Here is a 20104-nt window from a genome sequence, read left to right as displayed (position 1 = left end):
AAGAGTTAGAAATGACATCTCAGTTTGCTGGCACCACTGTGGTCCAGGTATTCATCCAGAAAACTATTCGCAATCCTCAGGGTGCCTAGGACAGTCGGTTAACAAGGTCAAAATTCTTAGCTATAACTGCCAACAGTGATCCTTTTTCAAACAGTTTCATTTGGAGAATGCTGGAATATATAATCCTTAAGTCCTACTTAAGAAATGAATCACATTTTATAAACAAAGTCTTTTGGCTTTCTTTTAAATCCAGATTTTTTGCATGTGTATGTAGCAATTTGATTTTGAAAAAATATCAAGTATTTAGAGATATATTATAACTTTGCATTTTAAGGATATGTAATTGCAATTTTTTAAAAAATCACTTTTATAATGAAATAGGTACAGAGAAGGCACCAATTTAACCTTCTAAGGCAAAGGTCCAATCAATGAATTGTCAAAGCAAAGGGACTCGAGATTCATTTTGATAGCTAGTTTTGGCAATAAGAAATCCCTTTGAAAAAAAAAAAAAAATTTACATTTCTTTGAAAATGCATGTTTGATTGGACAACTTCTCAAGTCACTTGTTTGGACTTTTGCATCTTGAAAGTTCATGAAATCGACATTTTTCAAATATATAGACATGGAGACATTTTGAATATACGTATAAAGCAACAGGAAATCAAATGAGCTCAATTTCACTTACTTCTGACACTAAATTGGAATCACGAGTCTTTTCTGACATTTTTAAAGGTAGGCAATTTCTCCAAGGCTGTGAAAGCTGTTCCTCTTGCTGCCTAAGCTGTTTCAAATGCAAAACCAATTTCCCACCATATAGATTCCTACAGGAGACTTCAACTAGAGTTAAAATGGAAATCTTATCATGTGGGGACTCTGAGGTTTCATGATCGATAGGGGAAGTGTTGCTGGTGATTAATTATAGAAAAGGAGCCCATGTCTTATCCTAGTCCCTCTCTAAGGGTCATGTGTTGCCCGACAGATGGTACTTGCTGTGGGGTGGCTGATAAGAGTGCCTCTATAGGAACTGAGAGGGGACTTATGGTGGAGTTCAGCATGGTTCCAGCACTCCCTGGCTGTTTACACCCCAGTTTCCCCAGGCCTTGGTGAGAGTAGGTCAAGATTGTTTTGGGGTAGGGGATTCTTCAAGGATAACTTTACTAATCTCGTATGAAACTTTGATGCAGGACTCTCAGCTGAGAATAAGATCTCTAGCATGTACAGGAAGAGAAACTGTGATGAAGCAAGTGCATTATAATGCATTAAAGAGTGAAGGCACCTTCAGAGATACAATACTGGGGTTTCTATGAACAAGGCCTTCAGTTTAAGAATAATCATTCTTCTCTACTTTTTACCCCGTGTCCCACCAACATATTATTTTTATTATTCTTAAATAATCTTTCTTCATTCCTCAGTGTTTTTTCTTTTCTTCTCAGAATCACCCAACTACTAAAATCAAGTTTGATTACCTTTCAGAAAGAAAGCTATCAAATGGTTTCAAAGGAGCAATAGCATATACTCTACTTGGAAAAGGGTCAGTAATTATTTTGATTTTGAGAAGTTTTGTTCTCCTTAACTAATATCTTGTCAAATAGCACTCACTTGAACTGTTGTTTTCATAAATATTTATCAGTTATTTAATACATCATCATCTAAAATACTTCATGTTTTGATATTTTGAAAAGTGTAACATAAAGCCTTGTGGTGGATTACAAGTCACTAAGATGTGTAGCAAAAATGTGACCCAAAACGACCTTGATTGAAATGATACAGTTATCAACTTAGAGTCTAGAATTAAAATGCCCAATGAAGGGTGCATGGTGGTTCAGTGGTAGAATGCTCAACTTCCATGCAGGAGACCGGGGTTCAATTCCTGAACCATGCACCCCCCAAAAAAGCAACAATAACAAAAAAACAAAAAATAAAGTTGATTGAAAAAAAAGAAAAACTCTTATTGAGAAATCATTAGCATGGTATTAATATTTCATCAATAATAATTTCCTAAAGTAAAGCTATAGATTTTCATCACAGTTTAGAGGTACATAGAGATTAACCAAGCTAACAGACACTGGCATTTAATAGTTTTCCTGGGCCAGAATTTGAGGAAGCTATATGAGGAAAGTATTTGATTTCCTTGGTTATAAAATATTGGTTACTAAAAATAAAGCATAAGGATGCTACAGTGAAAAGATACCATTTTTGGGTAAATAATATTCTAAGCAGAGTATCTTCAGCAGCATTTATTGAAACATTAGAAAGCACTACCATAAAATAGTCAAGCAGAGGTTCAAGCCCAGACAGCAGTTTGGCCTATTTCATTTCTTCTGGATATGCTTATATATCCACATCTAGAGGCATTGCTGGCCTCATCAATACCACACCTGCTGGGTAATGTTAAATATACTTCTAAGAACCATGTTGTGCTGTGAGTCAAACAGAAGATAGCATTTTAATGTCATTTGTGAAATAAAAGCTGCTTTAAATGGCAATTGTCAAAGAATCTATTTCAAAGCATTCATTTTTGCTGATTTTTACCTCTTAAAAAAATGAAAACACAAAACACAGTGTAATGGAAATATGTGTCAGATGACTTGGTTTCTAATCCTTGCTCTCCCGGCGGTATGACTATGAGCAGGTTCTCCCACATGAATGGGTCTCCAGGTTCTCATTTGAAAAATAAGGAGATTGGATTTGACTGAGGTCCTCACTGAAATGTCCATAGGAGCTGGAAGCAGCCTGGCCTTAAGAAGATAAAGGTATTTGGTAGTGGGACCCTTATTGGGTGCTGAAAACTGTGATAAAATGCTAAGTCCTTGTTCCCTATTGGGGACAATCAGCACTCAGCTCCAACCAGTTGGCTCCATGTGGGAATGCAAGCCCTAAATCGCCATATTTTCAGATTTTTTCAAGAATATTACCGAATTCAGATCTTTATGTAAAATGATCCGGTTTTAAAATGTTGACTATTAACTAAGTTAAAATAGCACAAATAAGCCAAAAACACTGTGAAGGCCAAACCAATATATGTAGGTGGGATGGGGCTTGGGGCTGCCATTTTGTGACCTCTGATTGAAAGATGTCCACAGTCTGTCGCTGCTCTGTGATTCTACTAGTGAATGGAAGAGAAGGGTCATCCTGGGACCACAGAGCACTAAATGCACAGCTCTAATTAATCCTTTTTTTCACTTGGTTTCATTAACATATGAATACAGTAGGGAATCAAAGCAACCACAGTCAGTGGAATAGATGCACTTTTACAAAACGACAGCACATAAAATAAATGCTCCACATGAGTTGGGATCTTGATGAGATGATAGAGCTGCAGTGCGGTCAGTGAAGCCATGGCACAGAGCAGTCGGAAGCTGGGCCGGTAACCCTTTTCCCCTCTGCAGCTCATGAGGTACATCTCAGAGTTGATTGCAAAGCCCAAGCCAAAGAGGACCCCGAGGTTTCTCACGAGTCCAGCAAAAGGTGTGGTGTCAATGTGGATCCAATCGGGGTTGGCACACCACTTTTTGGCTATGGGCACAGACCACAGCAGGTCAATGTCAAGCTGTCTGAGAAGCAGGTAAAAGCCAAGTGCAAACAGGAAGAGGAAGAGGTTGGTCTTCAGGTATGTGCTCAGGCTGGCTGTTTGAATGCCTGGAGTGTGTTCAAAGGCCTCTGCCACCAGCATGCCTGGGGATTAGAAAGTGACACTGCAGGTGATGGTGTTCTTGTGCCCCTCAGGAATCATTCCTTTCTGCACTAAAGCATTTAGCCATAGCTTTCAATGATGAAGTGCTTTAGGAACGTAGGTTCTGTCAAAGCCCTTGTTTGAGGAAATAACTAAAACATATGCTTGCCCAAAGAGGTTTTTATTAACTCAGAGGGGCTGTTCAGGAGTTGGTGGCCCTGAGTGACAACCCACTTTATAGGTAGAGTACCGACCCAGGTGCTTGCAATTAATACTTTAATTGCCATAGCCAATTAACTTAGAAAGCCTTTAAATGGCTCTTAGGATTGGATTTCTACTATTGGGGAATATAAAGTAGTTGCTAAATGAAGCCCATAGTCATGTAAAAATCACTTCAGATGTTTCAGTAATAGTGGCATGATTGGAGGGTCATTATTAAGCCACCCAAACCAAGACAGAAGCATGTTCTCTCAAGTGGTGATTTGGGAGTCAGTCTTGGCTCTAATCACCCTTCAGAGAAGCCCATCTCACCAGGAGGCTATGCATTTATACCATCAAGCGAGACTGCGCCATTGTGTACCTGGAGGATATGAGAGGTGTGTTGAATTACTTAAGCAACCAGGGTAGCATTTAGTTGTCAGTGGCTGACACAATTACCTCTGAAATTGGAAAACTGATTACCAGGGAGAATTTAACATAAGACAAATGAAGCTGAAACTTTCAAATGACATAACTAAAGATAAGTGATCATATTTACCACCAATTACTCCAAGAATAACTTGATGAGGAAAATGTGTTGCTATGAAGACTCTGGAGATGCAGACACTGATTTGAATCAACCAAAACAGACTCCAGAGAAATGACCAGGTCAGTCTACAATGAAGAAAAGATGCAAGCATAAAGAACAAAGAAATTGTATTGCTTCATAAAATTAGAGGGTAACACCAGATGATGTTTCTCAGGAAAACCTTCTAGTTTTGACATAACATCATGATTCTAGAGATTTTTTTTCCAAAATGCTGTTTCCATGTGTTGCACAGAACTTGAAACACTCTAATAGAGAAGTTTCTACATTTATCAATGCAGTAAACTAACATTTTAATAACTGCTGTAAAAGAAACTCAGTTTGACAACTTGATAATTACTTTAATGGAGCAAGGGAAATTCAAATTTGGGGGAATTACTAATATCCAGAATGATCGAGAATGAACCAAATATATTTCTATTTCTTGTCACATGTGCTCCCTCTCCATCCTTTCCTTTCAACCTTTCTTTGCTTGAAGAAAACTAACTGGAGAAGCATCTGCCACTCTGATGAAAAAAGGCCTGAGCATTCCATCAAGGGCAAGTTTTCACTGGGTTTTATTTCATAGATTTTCAAGAGTACTAGTTCCTCATTTTTTGAGACACAAAAAATAAGGAACAAGGGAATTGCCCTATAGTTTACGCATTTTGGATCGGAAACAGCAATGTGCAAAAACATACTTAAAATATTGAAATCCAAGCAATACTTGTCATTTTAGAAATGGAATTAGAAATATTGAGTTCTGGGCATCTTTAGGTATTCTGAATGGTTTAAACTGATAATCATACCCAAATTTGACTAAAAAATGACAGAAGAATAGAGGTCAATGAGATTTTCAAAAACAAAGTAAACAGGGATTTTCCCTGTGGAAGAAGAATAAACAAGGATTTGATAATATTAAGGTAAGTAGTATGCACTCAATAGATTGATAAAAATTAAAAAGGAGTTTGGTGATTGGAAGGAAAACTACAGAGAAAAGGTGAGGCTTATCTAAATTCCTACCTGTAAAATATTTCTATGAGTAGAAAATGCCATTTTCTTTGAATTATAGCTAGTTTCCATTGTTGTTGTTTTGGGTTGGATAATGAATACATCAAGGCATACAGGACACAGTCTCATTGGAATAAATTTTAAAGTTGCCCAAATTCCTTTGGCCATTTATTTCTTATATTATCCAATACTACTAAAAAAATTGGAATATGTGATAGATTTTGGAAATTTTTCATTTTAGAACTTTTATATAATGATATTTATTATGGTATTTTTAAGAGATGAACTGAACAAATTATTCTCAGGTAGCCTAAAAATTTATCATTAAAATGGTGCCCAGGATTGTTTTAATATTGAAGGATTTCAAGAGGCAAGAGAAGGGTAATTAAAGGATTTCAAAAAAGAAGAGAAGGAAACAGTCTGATTCCTGCAAAAATTGTAAGTCATTTAAAATTAAAGCTCTAGGACTTTTTAATGCTAAGAAATTTACTAACATTAAATCTACTGGCATTCAAGTTTAAGTTTGCCTCTAGAATGTTTTTAATTAAAAAGTTCACATGGTCTTTAATGCTAGAATATATGTTATCTAGGTCAAAAGTGTTGGCTATTCAAACAAGGAAGCATAATTATACTAAACAAACAGAAGCATTCAGAGAGAATGGTGATTCTCAAAACTTCTAGTTAATCTTAAATCAGCGGTGCCTGGGAAAGTATTTCCTTTTGTAATTTTAGATGATTTATTTATGAGCTACAAAATTATTATTTTATAAGGAAAACCCAAAGGCACCTTTAGCAAGTCATGTTAATCAATTAAACATTTCCAGTGCTGTAATGGGGCAATAGCTGTGAGCTAATTAGGACAGTATCTTAAAGCAAAATATTAATTTTCTATTTATTTTGTTATTTGGGTGGTGATGGACTAGAACATGCACATTCAATAATTAAAACCATGTTAAAATGAATTTTTAAAAGAAGACTTTCTGTATTCAAAACTATTATATTCCAGTGCAACAGAAAGAGAAGCAAAACTGACCTGTACAGAGTAATAGACGACTTCTCCTTGGGGCTGACAGTGTAGCTCAGGGCAGCTGTCACCATGACATACCAGACACACGCTGAGCCCATTGCGTGGCCAGATGGACTTCCTACAACAACAAAGTGACGATCTCTCCGAAAGGTTGTTAATGATGTGTCAATCTCAGAAATGGACAGGATAGTAGCCAGGAAAATTACAAATAAATTAGAAAAAGCCCACAGGGCACAGGCTGTATATAGTGCTTAGAAATAGGGAGAAATAAGGAAAATTGAGTCGAATTGAGACTCTAAAACACTATTTCAAGCTCATCAACTTCCAGGAATCAAAATATTCAAGACAAATTAATCTCAGGCTATTGTTGCACCCCAACCTGCCACATTTCGCCTCTAATTGTTTTTAACTGAAGAGAAAATTAAAGTATTTGAATCAGTTTATTTTCTTTAGGTTGAAAACCAAATGTCTAAAGGACTCCAAGGCTATCCCTGACATACTGACTGACTTACACATGTCTGCCACATACAAGCAGCTTCCTTTACATCTGCCTCGCGGCCACTACGGGGGGAGTCTTAGTTGTGAAATTGGGGGTGAGGAGAAGCTGTGAAAAGGGGCATTAACCCTGGTAGAAGAAGCAGACAGGGAGTCTCAGCTCTCAGAATGTTTTTCATAAGCTGCTTGATTTTTTTTCTTTAGCATTTGACTTCATGTTCTCCTTGATTTTTCACCAAATTCATTTGGGTTAAACAGTAAGATCAACACCAGAGGTTAACACCACATTAAACAAAGACAACTCTATTTATTATCTGTAGGATATTTTCAGGGCTTTTTATATACGTAGGTGGTTTTTATATACTAAATCTCCAAGGGGCGGCTATAGAATGCAGCATTTTCTTTTCTTTCTTTGCCCAGAAAGAAAATGTCTCATAAGATAGAACACATGCTGGGAACTGCTGGGATAGACCAAGACAGCATTTCAATGGTCTCAAGGTTCATCTGTCCATCCCTCCCTCTCCTCCTCCATTCATTCACTCATCCATCACATACTGGTTTTTACAAAGATGAAATGCCCATGGCCCCTGTCCTGATGGAATGCACGACATAGTGGGGAGAGTCAGATTTATAAAGAATTAATTACAACACAGTGTAATTAGTGATAAAAATAGATTTCATACCCTTTTATGGAAGCAAAAGGAAAGCTATTCAGAAAGTGCATCAGGAACTTATATTCTCACTATAATTCACGGTCAGTTCCAAAGGATGTCAAATGGCAAGAATATTATGCTAGATAACGCACTGTGGTAAGGTGCAATAAAATTTGCAAATTATAAATTAATACAACAGCATGTAATTTTCCTTTATGTATTTTTAAAAAAAAAAAAACAAACCTTTTTACAGACTTAAACTCAATTTCCACAGCAGAGATTTTACACTCATACAGAATCATACTTATAATTAAAAAGGAAATGGTCTAAGAACTCTACCTATATACTATACATACAAGAGGGAAAGAAAAAAAGAGTTGTGTAGGAAATTGTTCTAAGGTTAGAGATGATCTTTACTGACAATAGTAATAGTGTGAAGTCCTCCTTCCTTACAGAAAATTTGTTTATTCTTTCCTCATTCCTGGGATTCTCAGAAGACCTATAACTTGGTAAATTGCTCAGTAACAGATAAATCAACATTTAGGATTTTAATATAGTTTTTTGGGAATTTGTTCTATTTTTTTTTAACATGTCAAACTATTTATTCTTCAAAAAAAGTCAATGCTGAATCTAAAATCATTTGGGGAAAATTCTCTAGCCTTCCCTTTCACAATTATTTTCAGTGTTTGAAGCTGCTGTAATTTCTTACCTGGACCTGTTTCACACGTAGTGGGGAATTGCTCAAGACATGGACTTGAGTGATTTGGGTACATCTGAGTTTCTTGGACCCACCAGTAAGGCCGATGACCAAATAATATCCTGTTTTAAAGAAATATATATATTCATATATATTTATCTGTGCAGCTATTATTTAGAGATTAGCTATTGTCTCACTAGAATGACTCAAGCAGAAGGTTGATGGGGAAAGCTCATGATTAAGAGATTTTGAAAGAAGTTGGATTCTGGTCTCTCTCATTACAGAGAATGCTTCAGTCACTTTGGGGTTTTGGCATCATCGTTTCCTATAAAAACAGGGACTTCTTCCTTCTTAGGGAAGTCCTGGGGGTGCTTCGGATACTTAGATTGGGAAGATCACATCGGTCTCTGGAATCATCAATCCTTTCATTATGGTGCGGCTCATTCAAATATTAACTTTTTGGTTAATTAGAGACGATAAGTTATAGGATTTTGAAACTTACTTATATCAGATAAAGTATACATTTCTATGCTTTTTGCTAGGTCTGTTTATGAATCAGGTGTTCCAAGTTAACTAGTATGTTGGAAAGATTTTCCCAGTAAAACTATACGCTTTTGCAATTTGATTAGTAAGCCAAAACTACAAATTTAAGAAAGATACATTTTAGGAAAAATGAAACAAGGTAGAAATCTTACCATTTAAATATAAGATTGAACCAATCCCCCATGACTGCCACCCATATCATCTTAGTTCCAACTGTCTGATTAAGCTGAAACCAAAGTGGAAAATAAATAGAAAAGATATTCCGGGGGTCTCCAACATTGGACATAAAATTTAGAAAATCGTAGTAAGCCCGGTAGTCCTTCTGCAAATGCTGAATAACAAGAACTCCATTCCTGTGAAAGAAATCCATCCTGAAAACGAGGTGATTCTAAACCCAGAGCAATTAGAGCTGAAGTGCTGTGAATCCTACTGTTTTTATATGGTACCTTCATGATGTGTCCAGCCATTACAGTACCATGTGATACTGGCCATCTGTGGAGAAGGCACGTTCGCCCTCCTCTGCTGAAAGGCTCATCTGTTGATGATTTTAATTGGTGGCAAAGTGGTGAAGTACATCCTGATCTGTGGCAAGTCAAGGGGAAATTTGGGTATAATGAATTTCTTATACCATTTCCCGTTTATGTGAACAGTTGGATTGTGTTTGCTTGAAATTTTTTGCACAGTTCATTTCCTTCAAGGGCAGACATTAGCAATTTCTATGCTTGGCTAGAAGACTAGGCAAATAATTACTGCATGTCAAATAGCCCTTAAAGCCATGTATTTTAATTTAAAATAGACTGAGGCTCTCTGACTATTTTATTGGGCCTTTGAGGAAAACGGTTGGCTAATTATCTAGACATGAAAAATGTATATGCTATGACAAGTTATTTTCTAATCAAAGGCTTTTAAATGAAAACATTTGGGTATTTCTTTATCAAGGAGGATGATGTAAAATATTGAACAGAGATGGAAATATATAGAATATATGAATCCAGAAAGAAATGTGCTGCTTTTTGACTATGAATTAAGAAAGCAGAGCTGGAGGTCACCCAGGTAATACAAATGTGTTAGGACTGAGTCATATTATTGAGAGCATAGGGAAATTGCTCATATGACAAAAAGATAGGATTTGACTTCAAAGGGCTTTTGAACAGTCAGGAACATGGTTTGTTGAAAACTCAGTGTTCAGTAGAAAAAAGTCACCAAAACAAACATGTAGATTGAGAATAAATAGGACAGACAAAGAGACCTATGGATCCAAATCAGAAGACCCGCTGGCTTAGTTAAAGCTAAAATGGTCTGGGAGGGCTAGTGTGAAAGCAGTTAAGCTCCTTCAGGCGGCTGAGGGCAGAGCTAGGTAACCTACCTTGTTATCTTATTCAAAGCAGCTTGGTTGTCATTGCTAATCACAGCCTCTTTCACTAGGCTATCAATGTCACTTTGAACTTTTCTTGTGTGTCCTTCCCATCGTTTAATAGCAGGGCTCTATCGTTATGGGGATACAGTGTCTACTGGTACCTTTACAGCATCTGTTGCTTCCCTGGAGGAAATGCTATAACTGCCTATTATAATCTTTTAGTGTGCTTTAAAAAATATGTCCTTGTCCCATACAGGGGCAAAAATAAATTAAATTTGACATTTTTATAAAACTTCCCAAATGATTCCAAAGTGTAGTTGGGGTTGAGAATCATTGTGCTACAACAATTCATATATTATCTTTCTCCTTTCAGCCTTAAGCCTCTCTTCCCCACCGCCTCAACAAAGAATCAATCTGAAAGAAGCTTAAATGATTATTATCATTTAAAAGGTAGAAATCTTACCATTTAATCTTACCATTTTAACTCTAAGTGGTAGAAATTTAGAAATCTTAATTCCTACACTTATTTTTAAATTCAATAAATTTAAATTTATTATTTAAATAATTTAAATTCAGTAAATTATTTGATATAGTTGTTTTTTTCCTGTTGAATTCGATTTTCGTGCTGAATTCTCTCACTGCTAACTGATTTATCATGCTGTTAAGACTTTAGAAACTCTCTCTAGATTTGGAGGAAACACTAACCTAATTAGAATCTAGGCTGCTGGTGACAGTTTGTATATGAATTTTGTATTGTGGACCAGAAGAGGTGAAACAAGAGTGGCAATTGAAATGCGCTCCTCAAAACACAGGGCAGCTCATTTCAACTTTTTTTTGCTGGGTTTTTCTGTGATACTTGGAAGCAGTTGAAGAGACAGCCTGGTTTCTGTGAAGAACACTGGTTTGACAGTCACGGAGTTGGAACGTGAGAGACATCATCATGTCATTTTTCAGAAAGTGACCTAAAATTTATTGCCCCGGAAATGAATATTAATCTCTGTCAGAGAGCTTTACCAGTCTCCTTTATTCTTCTTACCATTTCAGTAGGAGGAGAACCAGGAAATAGTCCTTCAGCCCTGGAGTTGGGCTCTTCTCCTAGTTTTCCCACATGTGTGCTGATGTGATCCAAAAGATGTGTGTTTTGGTGGTGTAAGGGTATCTCAGTGGTAGAATTCTCACCAGCCATGTGGTGAGGGGCCGGGGTCTGGTTCCTGGAGCCTGCACATGCCAAAAAAAAAAAAAAAAAGACGTGTGTTTTGGGGTCACACTAATTTAGCTGGAAACTCATTTGTGCTTTAAAATATCCAGCATTATATGCTCATCTGACTATTTACCATTGAAAATATTCTCTCCTACTAACTGATTTAAACTTCACAGTGGTCAGTAAACTGTGTTTTAGGAAATAGAGAAGTGACCTGCCCCAGGTCACCTCAGTGCTAGAGTCCTGTTTAGGGGCACAATGTTTCCAGAGCAGTGCTTCTTCCTAGTCCAGGCTGAGTCCTGGTTGCTCAAGGCCAAAATTGGGGAAATTTAAAACAATTGCACATAGAATGAAAAATGATGACTAAATAACCCAGATGTCCAAATCACCGGAATCGTCTTTTCAACTATGAAGCTTCTCTGTGTAGTCCTAAGAAACAATTGTCTGACACAGAAACATTGCTGGCCAACTGTGACATAACTGTGTCACAGTGCCTTTCGCTAGGAGAACTTCACAGATGCGACCACCAATTTGAACTTCTGTTCATCATTTGAAACAGGACCACAGTTGTTACAGGGATCCGAGAGCTGTGACCCTCTCAGTCTATCATCTCCCTGGTGGAACTATCAGATGACATAGGTGGGCACCTCAGAGCTTGAAGGTGGCTCTGATTCCAGCCTTTGACTGATGGCCGTGAGACCCAGCAGATAGTTTCTTCTCTGGGGACAATCAGATATGGAAATAAACAAAGATCATCCAAATAAGAGCAAACTGAGGCTGTTTATTCAGAGTTTGTTCTAGCAAAGGAGTCAACCACCATAAATTGTGTTTGGCAGAGACCCAAAGCAGGCAGAAGAATGGGAAAGCTTTATGGTGGAAAAGGGGGAGGCTTAAGGTATGATCTGATTTGAGGTCGTTGATGTGAGCCAGTTGGAGATAGGTTATCTAGAACTGGAACATCCTGTGCGATTGGTTTGGGGAGCATATCTGCATTTCTCAGGTTGATCCTGAGTTGGAAGCAGGGACAAAAAGTAGAGAAGCTGGCCTGACCATTCTCGACTGGTTGCTACTGAAGTTGTAGGCCCGAGTTTTATAATCCTATATGGTCTGGCCACTGTCTATTTGTATATTCAGTCTCTTACAAGACATATGTCTGAAATAGTTTGACATCCCACCGAGAAACAATCCTGCAATTCTTGTTATTCATTCAATAAAAATGAGGGCATACACCTGCTTTGCTAAAGAAGACTCCATTTCCCAGGTATATCACTACTCCATATGAGTATTAACCTTCACTAATTGAAGTCCATGCTTCCAGATTTTTGTTTTGCATATTCAGTTTGTATAATTTCTATAATTTCCCTAATCTTTTTAATAAGCCATGAAGAAGGACATAACTTCTCTTTGTTCTTTTTCTAAGAAGTGTTTGAGCTACATATTTCATAATCGTTTTCTTCAAAACTATCTTGTCCTTAAGTCAGAGTATGAATGATTTTAAATACGTTTTGGCTTATAGATCTTCTTAAAAATGGACTTCATGCTCATTCAATACTTCAGAGTCTGTTTTTGATGAAATGGGCAGAACATTAGCTTTTCATTTTGGAATGCTAATTTACAAAGACTGATTATCTCCTGAGACTCTCTGGTTCTATACACTGTGGGTCAATTAATCAAAACAAAAGCACCTTGATTTCTTTTGTTCTTTAACAAGGTCTTCAAAATCTGTTTATTCCCCATATTTCGTCTTTTTTTTAAGTCTTTTCTAGCGTAGATGCACTTCCTTATGCCTTCTGTGACCAGTATCCTTACCACCCCACTAACAGTATTTTCTCCCAAACATCCTTTTCTATCAGGAGATTTAATCATGATTTGTGATTGTATATTTATTTTGAACATTTGTTTAAATCTTTCTCCCGCACTGCAGTACAAGCTCCATAAACTAAGGGATCAAGTCTGCTTTGTGAACAGTGTGTACCAGCTAGTTGCACAGTGCCTGGTATAGACCAGTGCAGGCAGAGATAACCTGGGAAGCTAACGAAGCTTGCACAAGCCCCTGCAATGACAGGTTGTGGCTGGGGGTTGCTGGGAGTTATAGAGTGTTCTGCTTGGGGAAGGGAAGTCAAGTTATAATCAGGCAGCATTTCTATATCAGATTTCTAGCAAAGTGCCTAAAGAGGTCTCAGAAGAAAGGAACCTGTATCTTTGAGGCCCTAATAACTTCTTGTGATTTCTCATTTTAAATAAATATTCACTTTCACCTAACTTTGTGTTAATGGTTTTATATTATTTTTATTAGAGTACCTCAATATTATGAGAATTTTAGATCCCACAAAACCTGGTACTACCTCTGGGTCCATTGTAGTCATTCAATGAGTGTTTGTTGAATAAATGGTTTAATTAAACTCCATGTGAATGCTAAATTATTAAAAGGCCATGATTAAAAAATGTTTGTTATTTGATTAGTCCAAATTCAGCATGTATTTTCCCACAAAGATGATGCTATAAACTGGTCAGGTCAAGAAAGCTTATTTAAGGTAGAGAATAGTATATATATCTAATGTTTATTTAAGAAAGGAATAATATATATATACACACACACACGTATGATTATATTTAGAGAACATAGAACAGTAGGAGAAAAACCATTAAAAATTTTTGTTTTAAACATTACCTATTAAGGAAAGGAGAGAATAGACTGGAAGCCACAGGGGTAGAATCTAGACTTTTATACCTTATTTTATGGTGGATACATATGATCAAATGTTGTGCTGCTGCAAAAAGGAACGAAGTCGTGAGGCACGCAATGTTATGAATGAACCCATGGGATGTTTGGTGAGGGAAAACAAGCCAGAAACAAAAGAACAATTATTGCATGGTCTCCTTTAGAAATGCTTATAAAAAAACAGGGGCCTAGATCGTAAACTCTTACAGCAGTCACATTTAGTCTGGAGTGGTAATTATTATTTCCGGATTTTGACAGGCTGTTGTATATATGTATAACCTGGTATTTAGAGCTAAGAACAAAGCTGATCATGTCAGGATTAATGTAATTCAGGGCACAGGCATAAGGAAGACATTGTCGATATTTTAGAAACTTTCCTATTCTTTGAGACCAAAGGAAGGTTTTATTTTGTCCAGAACCTAAATATTCTATAGCACATAATCTAACTCAACCTGCCTGGATAGCTCATTTAAACAATTGAAACACAGGGAGTCCTGAATAAGAATGAGAATCTTTAATCCTGTATAGCTTACGTATGTAGTGGAGAAGCTTACCCTACCTATAGTATGACTAAGAGTTACTTCTGGACAACATTTTTTGTTCCTCAGATGTGGCCTCACTTTCTGTAAGTTCATCTCTGCAGGTGAAATCTTTGCCCTCTCCCCAACGTGGAACATGACATCCAGGGAAGAAAGTCTCCCTGGTGGCGTGGGAGATAACTTCCAGGGACGAGTCTGGCCCTGGCACCGTGGGATCAGCAATGCCATCCTGACTAAAAGGGGGAAAAGAAGTGTAACAAATAAGGTATTAGTGGCTGAGAGAGTTCCAATATTCAAATAAAATCGAAAAGCTACTCTGGAGGTCACTGTTATGCAAGTGTCAGTTAGATATTGCTACCTATCAGAACTTGCCAACCCCCAACCAAAACCATTCCAGCTAATCCTAAAGAACACATAGGGCAATATATAAGATTCTACAAAGATCCCATGCACTAGGGTAACTTTCCAGAAATCTACAACCTCCAGATGGGGCCTGGACCAGATAAGGCCTGAAATCTAAAGGGTCCAGTCTCTTCAGAACATCAGCTAGTTCCATCTCCCGATGCCATATTGTTTACAGCCCCTTCCAACATAAAAAAATTAGAATGGGTATAGCCCAAATACCCGCAAAGAGTAGGAGAAAGATCAAAGGTGATGGTGAAGTCACACAGAGAGAAGGTAGGGTTTAACAAATGAATATAATTGCTGAATCATTAAATGATATTTCTTTTACTCTCCAATATCTTAGAGCAGCTAGAAGTAAAAAGCTGAAATTGTGTAATTATAACCAACACCAAACTCTGAAATCTCTTCTACAACTAATTGTGGTGCTATGACTTGAAATTTATTGTCTTTTTGTATATAAGTTATTTTTTCACAAAAAAGGAAAAAAAAGTCAATTGTGATGATAAAGAATATTTATTCCTTCTAGCCTCCAATGTTCTAGAGTAGTTAGAAGGGAAAACTGAGAGGATAATATGGTAATCCACGACAAACTCTGGGATCTGTCCTGTAACTGACTGTTGAAGAGTGCTTTGAAAATGATTGCTTTTTTTCTTCTTTGTTTTGCATATATGATATATTATACAATTTAAAAAGTTAAAAAAAATAATAATGGTAGGGCAGCTTAGACTACTGTTCGGTCCCTGAACGGTGATGGCTGGTGCTGAGCATTGCTGAGGTCTTACTGGTTGGATCTGAGGTGGTCTGCAATGTCTGTGGACAATGCCCATTCCCACAAATGCAAAATACAGCGAACTGTTTTTGTAGTGAAGAAAAGAAAAAAGAAGGTAGTTCTACTTCTACCCTCATTCTCCTTTTGAGGTGATCTTTCTCTAAGTGTGGTCTGGGGACCACCTGCCTCATGCCACCTGCATGCAGATTCCCAGGCCCACTCCAGATCACAGAATTAGATGCTTTGGAAATGAGGTACAGAGATGAGCATTTTAGCAAACCTCCCTACATGTTTCTTATGCACATTAAGTTTTTGAAAGTCTCCCTTAATCTATCCCTCCCATGATGCTAAGTATCTTTCTATCCTCCCGTGCCTTTTCTCTGTAGTTGACCTTTCATTGCACCACTTTCTCAACATCACCCTAAAGTATTTTATTGCAAATACCTTATTTGGGGTCTGTACTATTTCACTCCTTCCTGTGAATGCAATTTTGGTCTGTTCTCTTATCCCTCCTTTTGGAACCTCCTTTCTATTCTCATTTTTACCTAAGGCACATGGAACACTCTAAAAAAATTGCTAATAATCAAAATTTGTTATTCTTATTTTTGACCAATACCAAGGTTTATAAAGGCAGAGTTCACCTCTGATTGTGATATTCTTGATTACAGGAGTAGAGCAAAGTGATAAAATTTTACTCTCATGCACATTTCTCATGCTGCTTCTCCTTTGCACTGACATCGCCACCTCCTCCCAGCTGTTGTCTCCTTTCTCTCCCATTCTTCCTCCCTCTTTTTTTCTCCCACTCAATATTTACTGATCTAAGTCTTTGAAATTATTCCACAATCTTCAAACTCCTCTTCTGGCCTGAAAGCAGAGTCAAATCCAAGAGAGCACAAACAAGTCTAATTGTTCACCATTTTATCTTGGAATCCAGCAAAATGCCCTCCACATAATAAAGGTCGTCAGAAAATCACAGAGCCCACCTCCATTCCCTTCAGGATCACTACCCCCACTCCCCTCCCCACCCTGCTTTCTTCCTGACGTTGTAGAACTCTCTGATTGATTCCTTCATGTATGTTCGACTAGAACTTGGCCATGTCAGGAAAAGCCCTTTTGGAGTGGAAAGAAAATCTTTAAGAGTATGCACTTTGTGGGTCTAATCTTAGCCAAATCTTTTCCGTCACTGGGCCAGGAGTCTTTCCCCAAATTTGATTTATTTAGTAAGTCAGTGAACTTCCTGAAACTATATGCAAAATTCCAGTGCGTGTACATATTTCTTGAAAGAAGGCCACAGCTTTCAACAATTTCTAATGGAATCTCTGACCCAAACAAATTAAGTATGGCATTAGGGTCACTGGAATCTCATGTCACGGTCCACAGTTCCCACAGGCAGTTCCCCTCATTTCCACAGTTATCTTCAGTTCTACAACCTCCCCAGTGTGATTTACTTCCCTAATTACCTCCCTTATCTTAATGACTGTTTTTATTATTTTACTGCTATCACCAGTCCCAAAAACCTGTACTGTTGCCTTGTTCTGAGATAATTCCAGTGGTTGAATAATTCCAATTCTTTCCGATCACAGAACTTTCTCATTCTGATTCATTTATATTTTACCAAGTTCTGATTTTACTAATCCTGTGTGTTTTATCTAAACTGTGACCTGTAAGACAGAGACTATAATTCCTTCAGTATATTTTGCCATGCCAAATATTGCATAGCCACAAGATGTAATCACATCACAAAATGAACCACTTGTCTATGAGTTACAGTGTTCATTACAATTCAAAATCATTCTGAAATATTTGAACTTTAGCTTGTATCATTGATGCAGTGGCAATAAACAAAAATGTATTTTGAGGGCATTGACCTTTAATATCGCTATGCATGGTCATTAGCTTATACCACAAGCTTATCTGCCTTCTCTAAAATAAATTGTATTTGAGACCTCTGTAGTGTCACCTTGCATTGTAAAATGGATTTATTTCAGACTGAGTTTAAATCCTAGTGACTTTCAGAAAATAATTACCTCTATTCTGGCTAGCATCCCAGGAATATTGACATTTTATGGTGACTCTATTATAAACGATCCAGCTGCAGCTGTTCCAGGTAACCTCCTCCGTTACTTTCATTATGCATTATTCTTTAGCGATGATCACAACCTTTGCATCGACAAGTTTTTCTTGGACCACCGAAGGACCTAACAGAGTTGCCCATTAAGATGCATTATTAATTTTCTTTACAGTAGAATTAAGATAGAAATTCAGTGAGCAATTTATCAGCTTGGTGATCTAGTAAGCCATTCCTCCATGAATCTCTAGTCCTTAGCCAAGGTAGTGAAAGCCCAAGAAATCAGCATCATCACTCATTTGGGGGTGAAGGTCTGAGATGCTCAATCCATAAAATTTTGCTTTTAGTTAAATGCTCCAGGATATCTGAAATCAGTTCTTGAATATTTATTTGTGAAATGGGAGAAGATTTATCACCACAAACTCTATGTCTAAGCAAATGTTCCCTAACTGGCAGCTGAATTTAGGGTATCTTATGATGTGTTAAATGATGGTAATAATGACTTCTTTCCCTGCCTTAAAATACCTCTTGGCAATAGAGTACCCAGTAATGGCCCCCCAAGCATATTATTGTTTATTTTATTTACATTTATTTTATTGTTGCTCTTTGGATTATTAATGATAATGAAAGAAAACAGTAGTGGAGCAAATACCTTTTGACTTATAACCAGGGACTTTATTCTTATTAACAAGTCGTGGTCAAAGATGAAAATAATTTTTGATTTCATAATATTAGGCATCCTTATTTTCCATTCTTTAGAGAGCAGATCCTCTGGGTTCTTTCCATACTTTTTTTTTGCTTTCTCTGCTTTGCTAGAAAGGATTCAAGTATTGAATCTCTTTCACATAGGAGTTTTTGTCCGAGAAAGTTACCCGGCAGCTTTCAGAATTGGCAATCAGAATTGAATCATTTGCAACCTCTTTCTTGCCCTCAAGGAATGGAGTAGATGATTTCAATAGTCCTCTAGTTCTTTCCAATTTGGATATTTTCAAGATAGCAACATACTGTTCTTGTAGACCCCTAAAACATTGTCTAGGGAATCTGCAAGAGCAGTAAAGAAGGAATTTTCTGTAAACAATAAAAACGTATTTTGAGGGCCATTCTGAGTGTTTCTACTTTCTTTTAATTGATGTCACCTTTACAAACACAGTCCACTAAAGAGGGCAGAAAAATAAGTTAGCTCAAGATGCTTACTTTAGGCTACTTCTAGTACAGTCTTATGTCAGTTGTGAACACCCCAATGCCAGACTAATGAATTATTTTTCCATTTTTCTCTGAGCAACCTGTGGTGCACTGCCGGGTTCCATAAGGAATACATTAGAAAGATGGTTCAAGTATTATTCCAAGGCAATGAAATAATTTATCTTTAGCTAGCAGTGGCTTTAAGAAATTTCTCTTTTCTAATTATTGCTAGAAATTTAGTATCCACTATGCTGAAATTAAAGTTTGTGTATTTATGAGACACTAACAAATTATTGAGTAAAGCTGTCCCCTCCCCCCCCCAAAAAAAACTAACTAAACCCTCTAACCAACTAGTTAAATCAGTTTGATTGGGATAGCGAGGATGTAGTCTGTTCTCAATTTATTCAGACATAGCAGAATGCACATTTCCTAGATATTCTACAAGTAGTGTGATTGTCTAGTAATGGGAATTATATGCATCACCTTAGCTAAAGTAAGTATTCAATTGCAGCAATTTCTCTATTTCTTTGCTAAGTTAGATTTTGTTCTGTTTAATGCCTTTTTTCACATGTGCTTTAATATGCACATTGGAAGCAGACAGGGTAGAAATCACAGAAACAAGAAACAATTTTGAGCACTTATATTATGGGGCCTTGTTCTAAGGCATTTGCATTTATTATCTTTTAGTCTTCACATCAGGTAGATTGTTATTACATTCACTTGAAAGATGAGGAAGCTGAAGTCCAAGAGACTAAGTAACTTGACCAAGATCACACCTACTTAATGGAGCCTGGATTTTCAGACCCAGCCAGTCTTTTTACTGAGTTGGAGCTGGTGAGCCATTGTGCTAATTAGTTAGAGAAGTAAAATGCCTGCAGGACATTAACACTCGGATGTCCCAACAATATCCACTCTAACTCAACATGTTAAATTCTTAATTCATTATGCCTTCTACCTCACCATCCAACAATCCTCAAT

At 37.1% G+C, this 20104-nt stretch overlaps 1 protein-coding gene across 2 annotated transcripts; it reads right to left on the bottom strand.

Annotated features, from left to right (window-relative positions):
• Positions 1-2236: 2236 nt before the first annotated feature.
• Positions 2237-9253, bottom strand: G6PC2 (glucose-6-phosphatase catalytic subunit 2). Of its 2 annotated transcripts, XM_077151947.1 has the most exons (5): positions 9036-9253; positions 8353-8462; positions 6502-6613; positions 4431-4546; positions 2237-3675 (listed from the first exon to the last, which is right to left on the bottom strand). In XM_077151947.1, the coding sequence occupies exons 1-5, from the start codon at positions 9251-9253 to the stop codon at positions 3167-3169; spliced, it is 1065 nt and encodes a 354-aa protein (XP_077008062.1). In that variant the 3' UTR covers positions 2237-3166. The 2 variants fall into 2 exon arrangements, with proteins under 2 accessions (XP_077008062.1, XP_077008064.1); XM_077151949.1 differs by lacking the exon at positions 4431-4546 and having other exon boundaries at positions 3651-3675.
• Positions 9254-20104: the final 10851 nt, after the last annotated feature.

This window comes from Tamandua tetradactyla, chromosome 3 (assembly GCF_023851605.1).
Source record: "Tamandua tetradactyla isolate mTamTet1 chromosome 3, mTamTet1.pri, whole genome shotgun sequence".
Lineage (NCBI taxonomy): Eukaryota > Metazoa > Chordata > Mammalia > Pilosa > Myrmecophagidae > Tamandua > Tamandua tetradactyla.
This window is presented reverse-complemented; position numbering and strand designations above follow the sequence as displayed.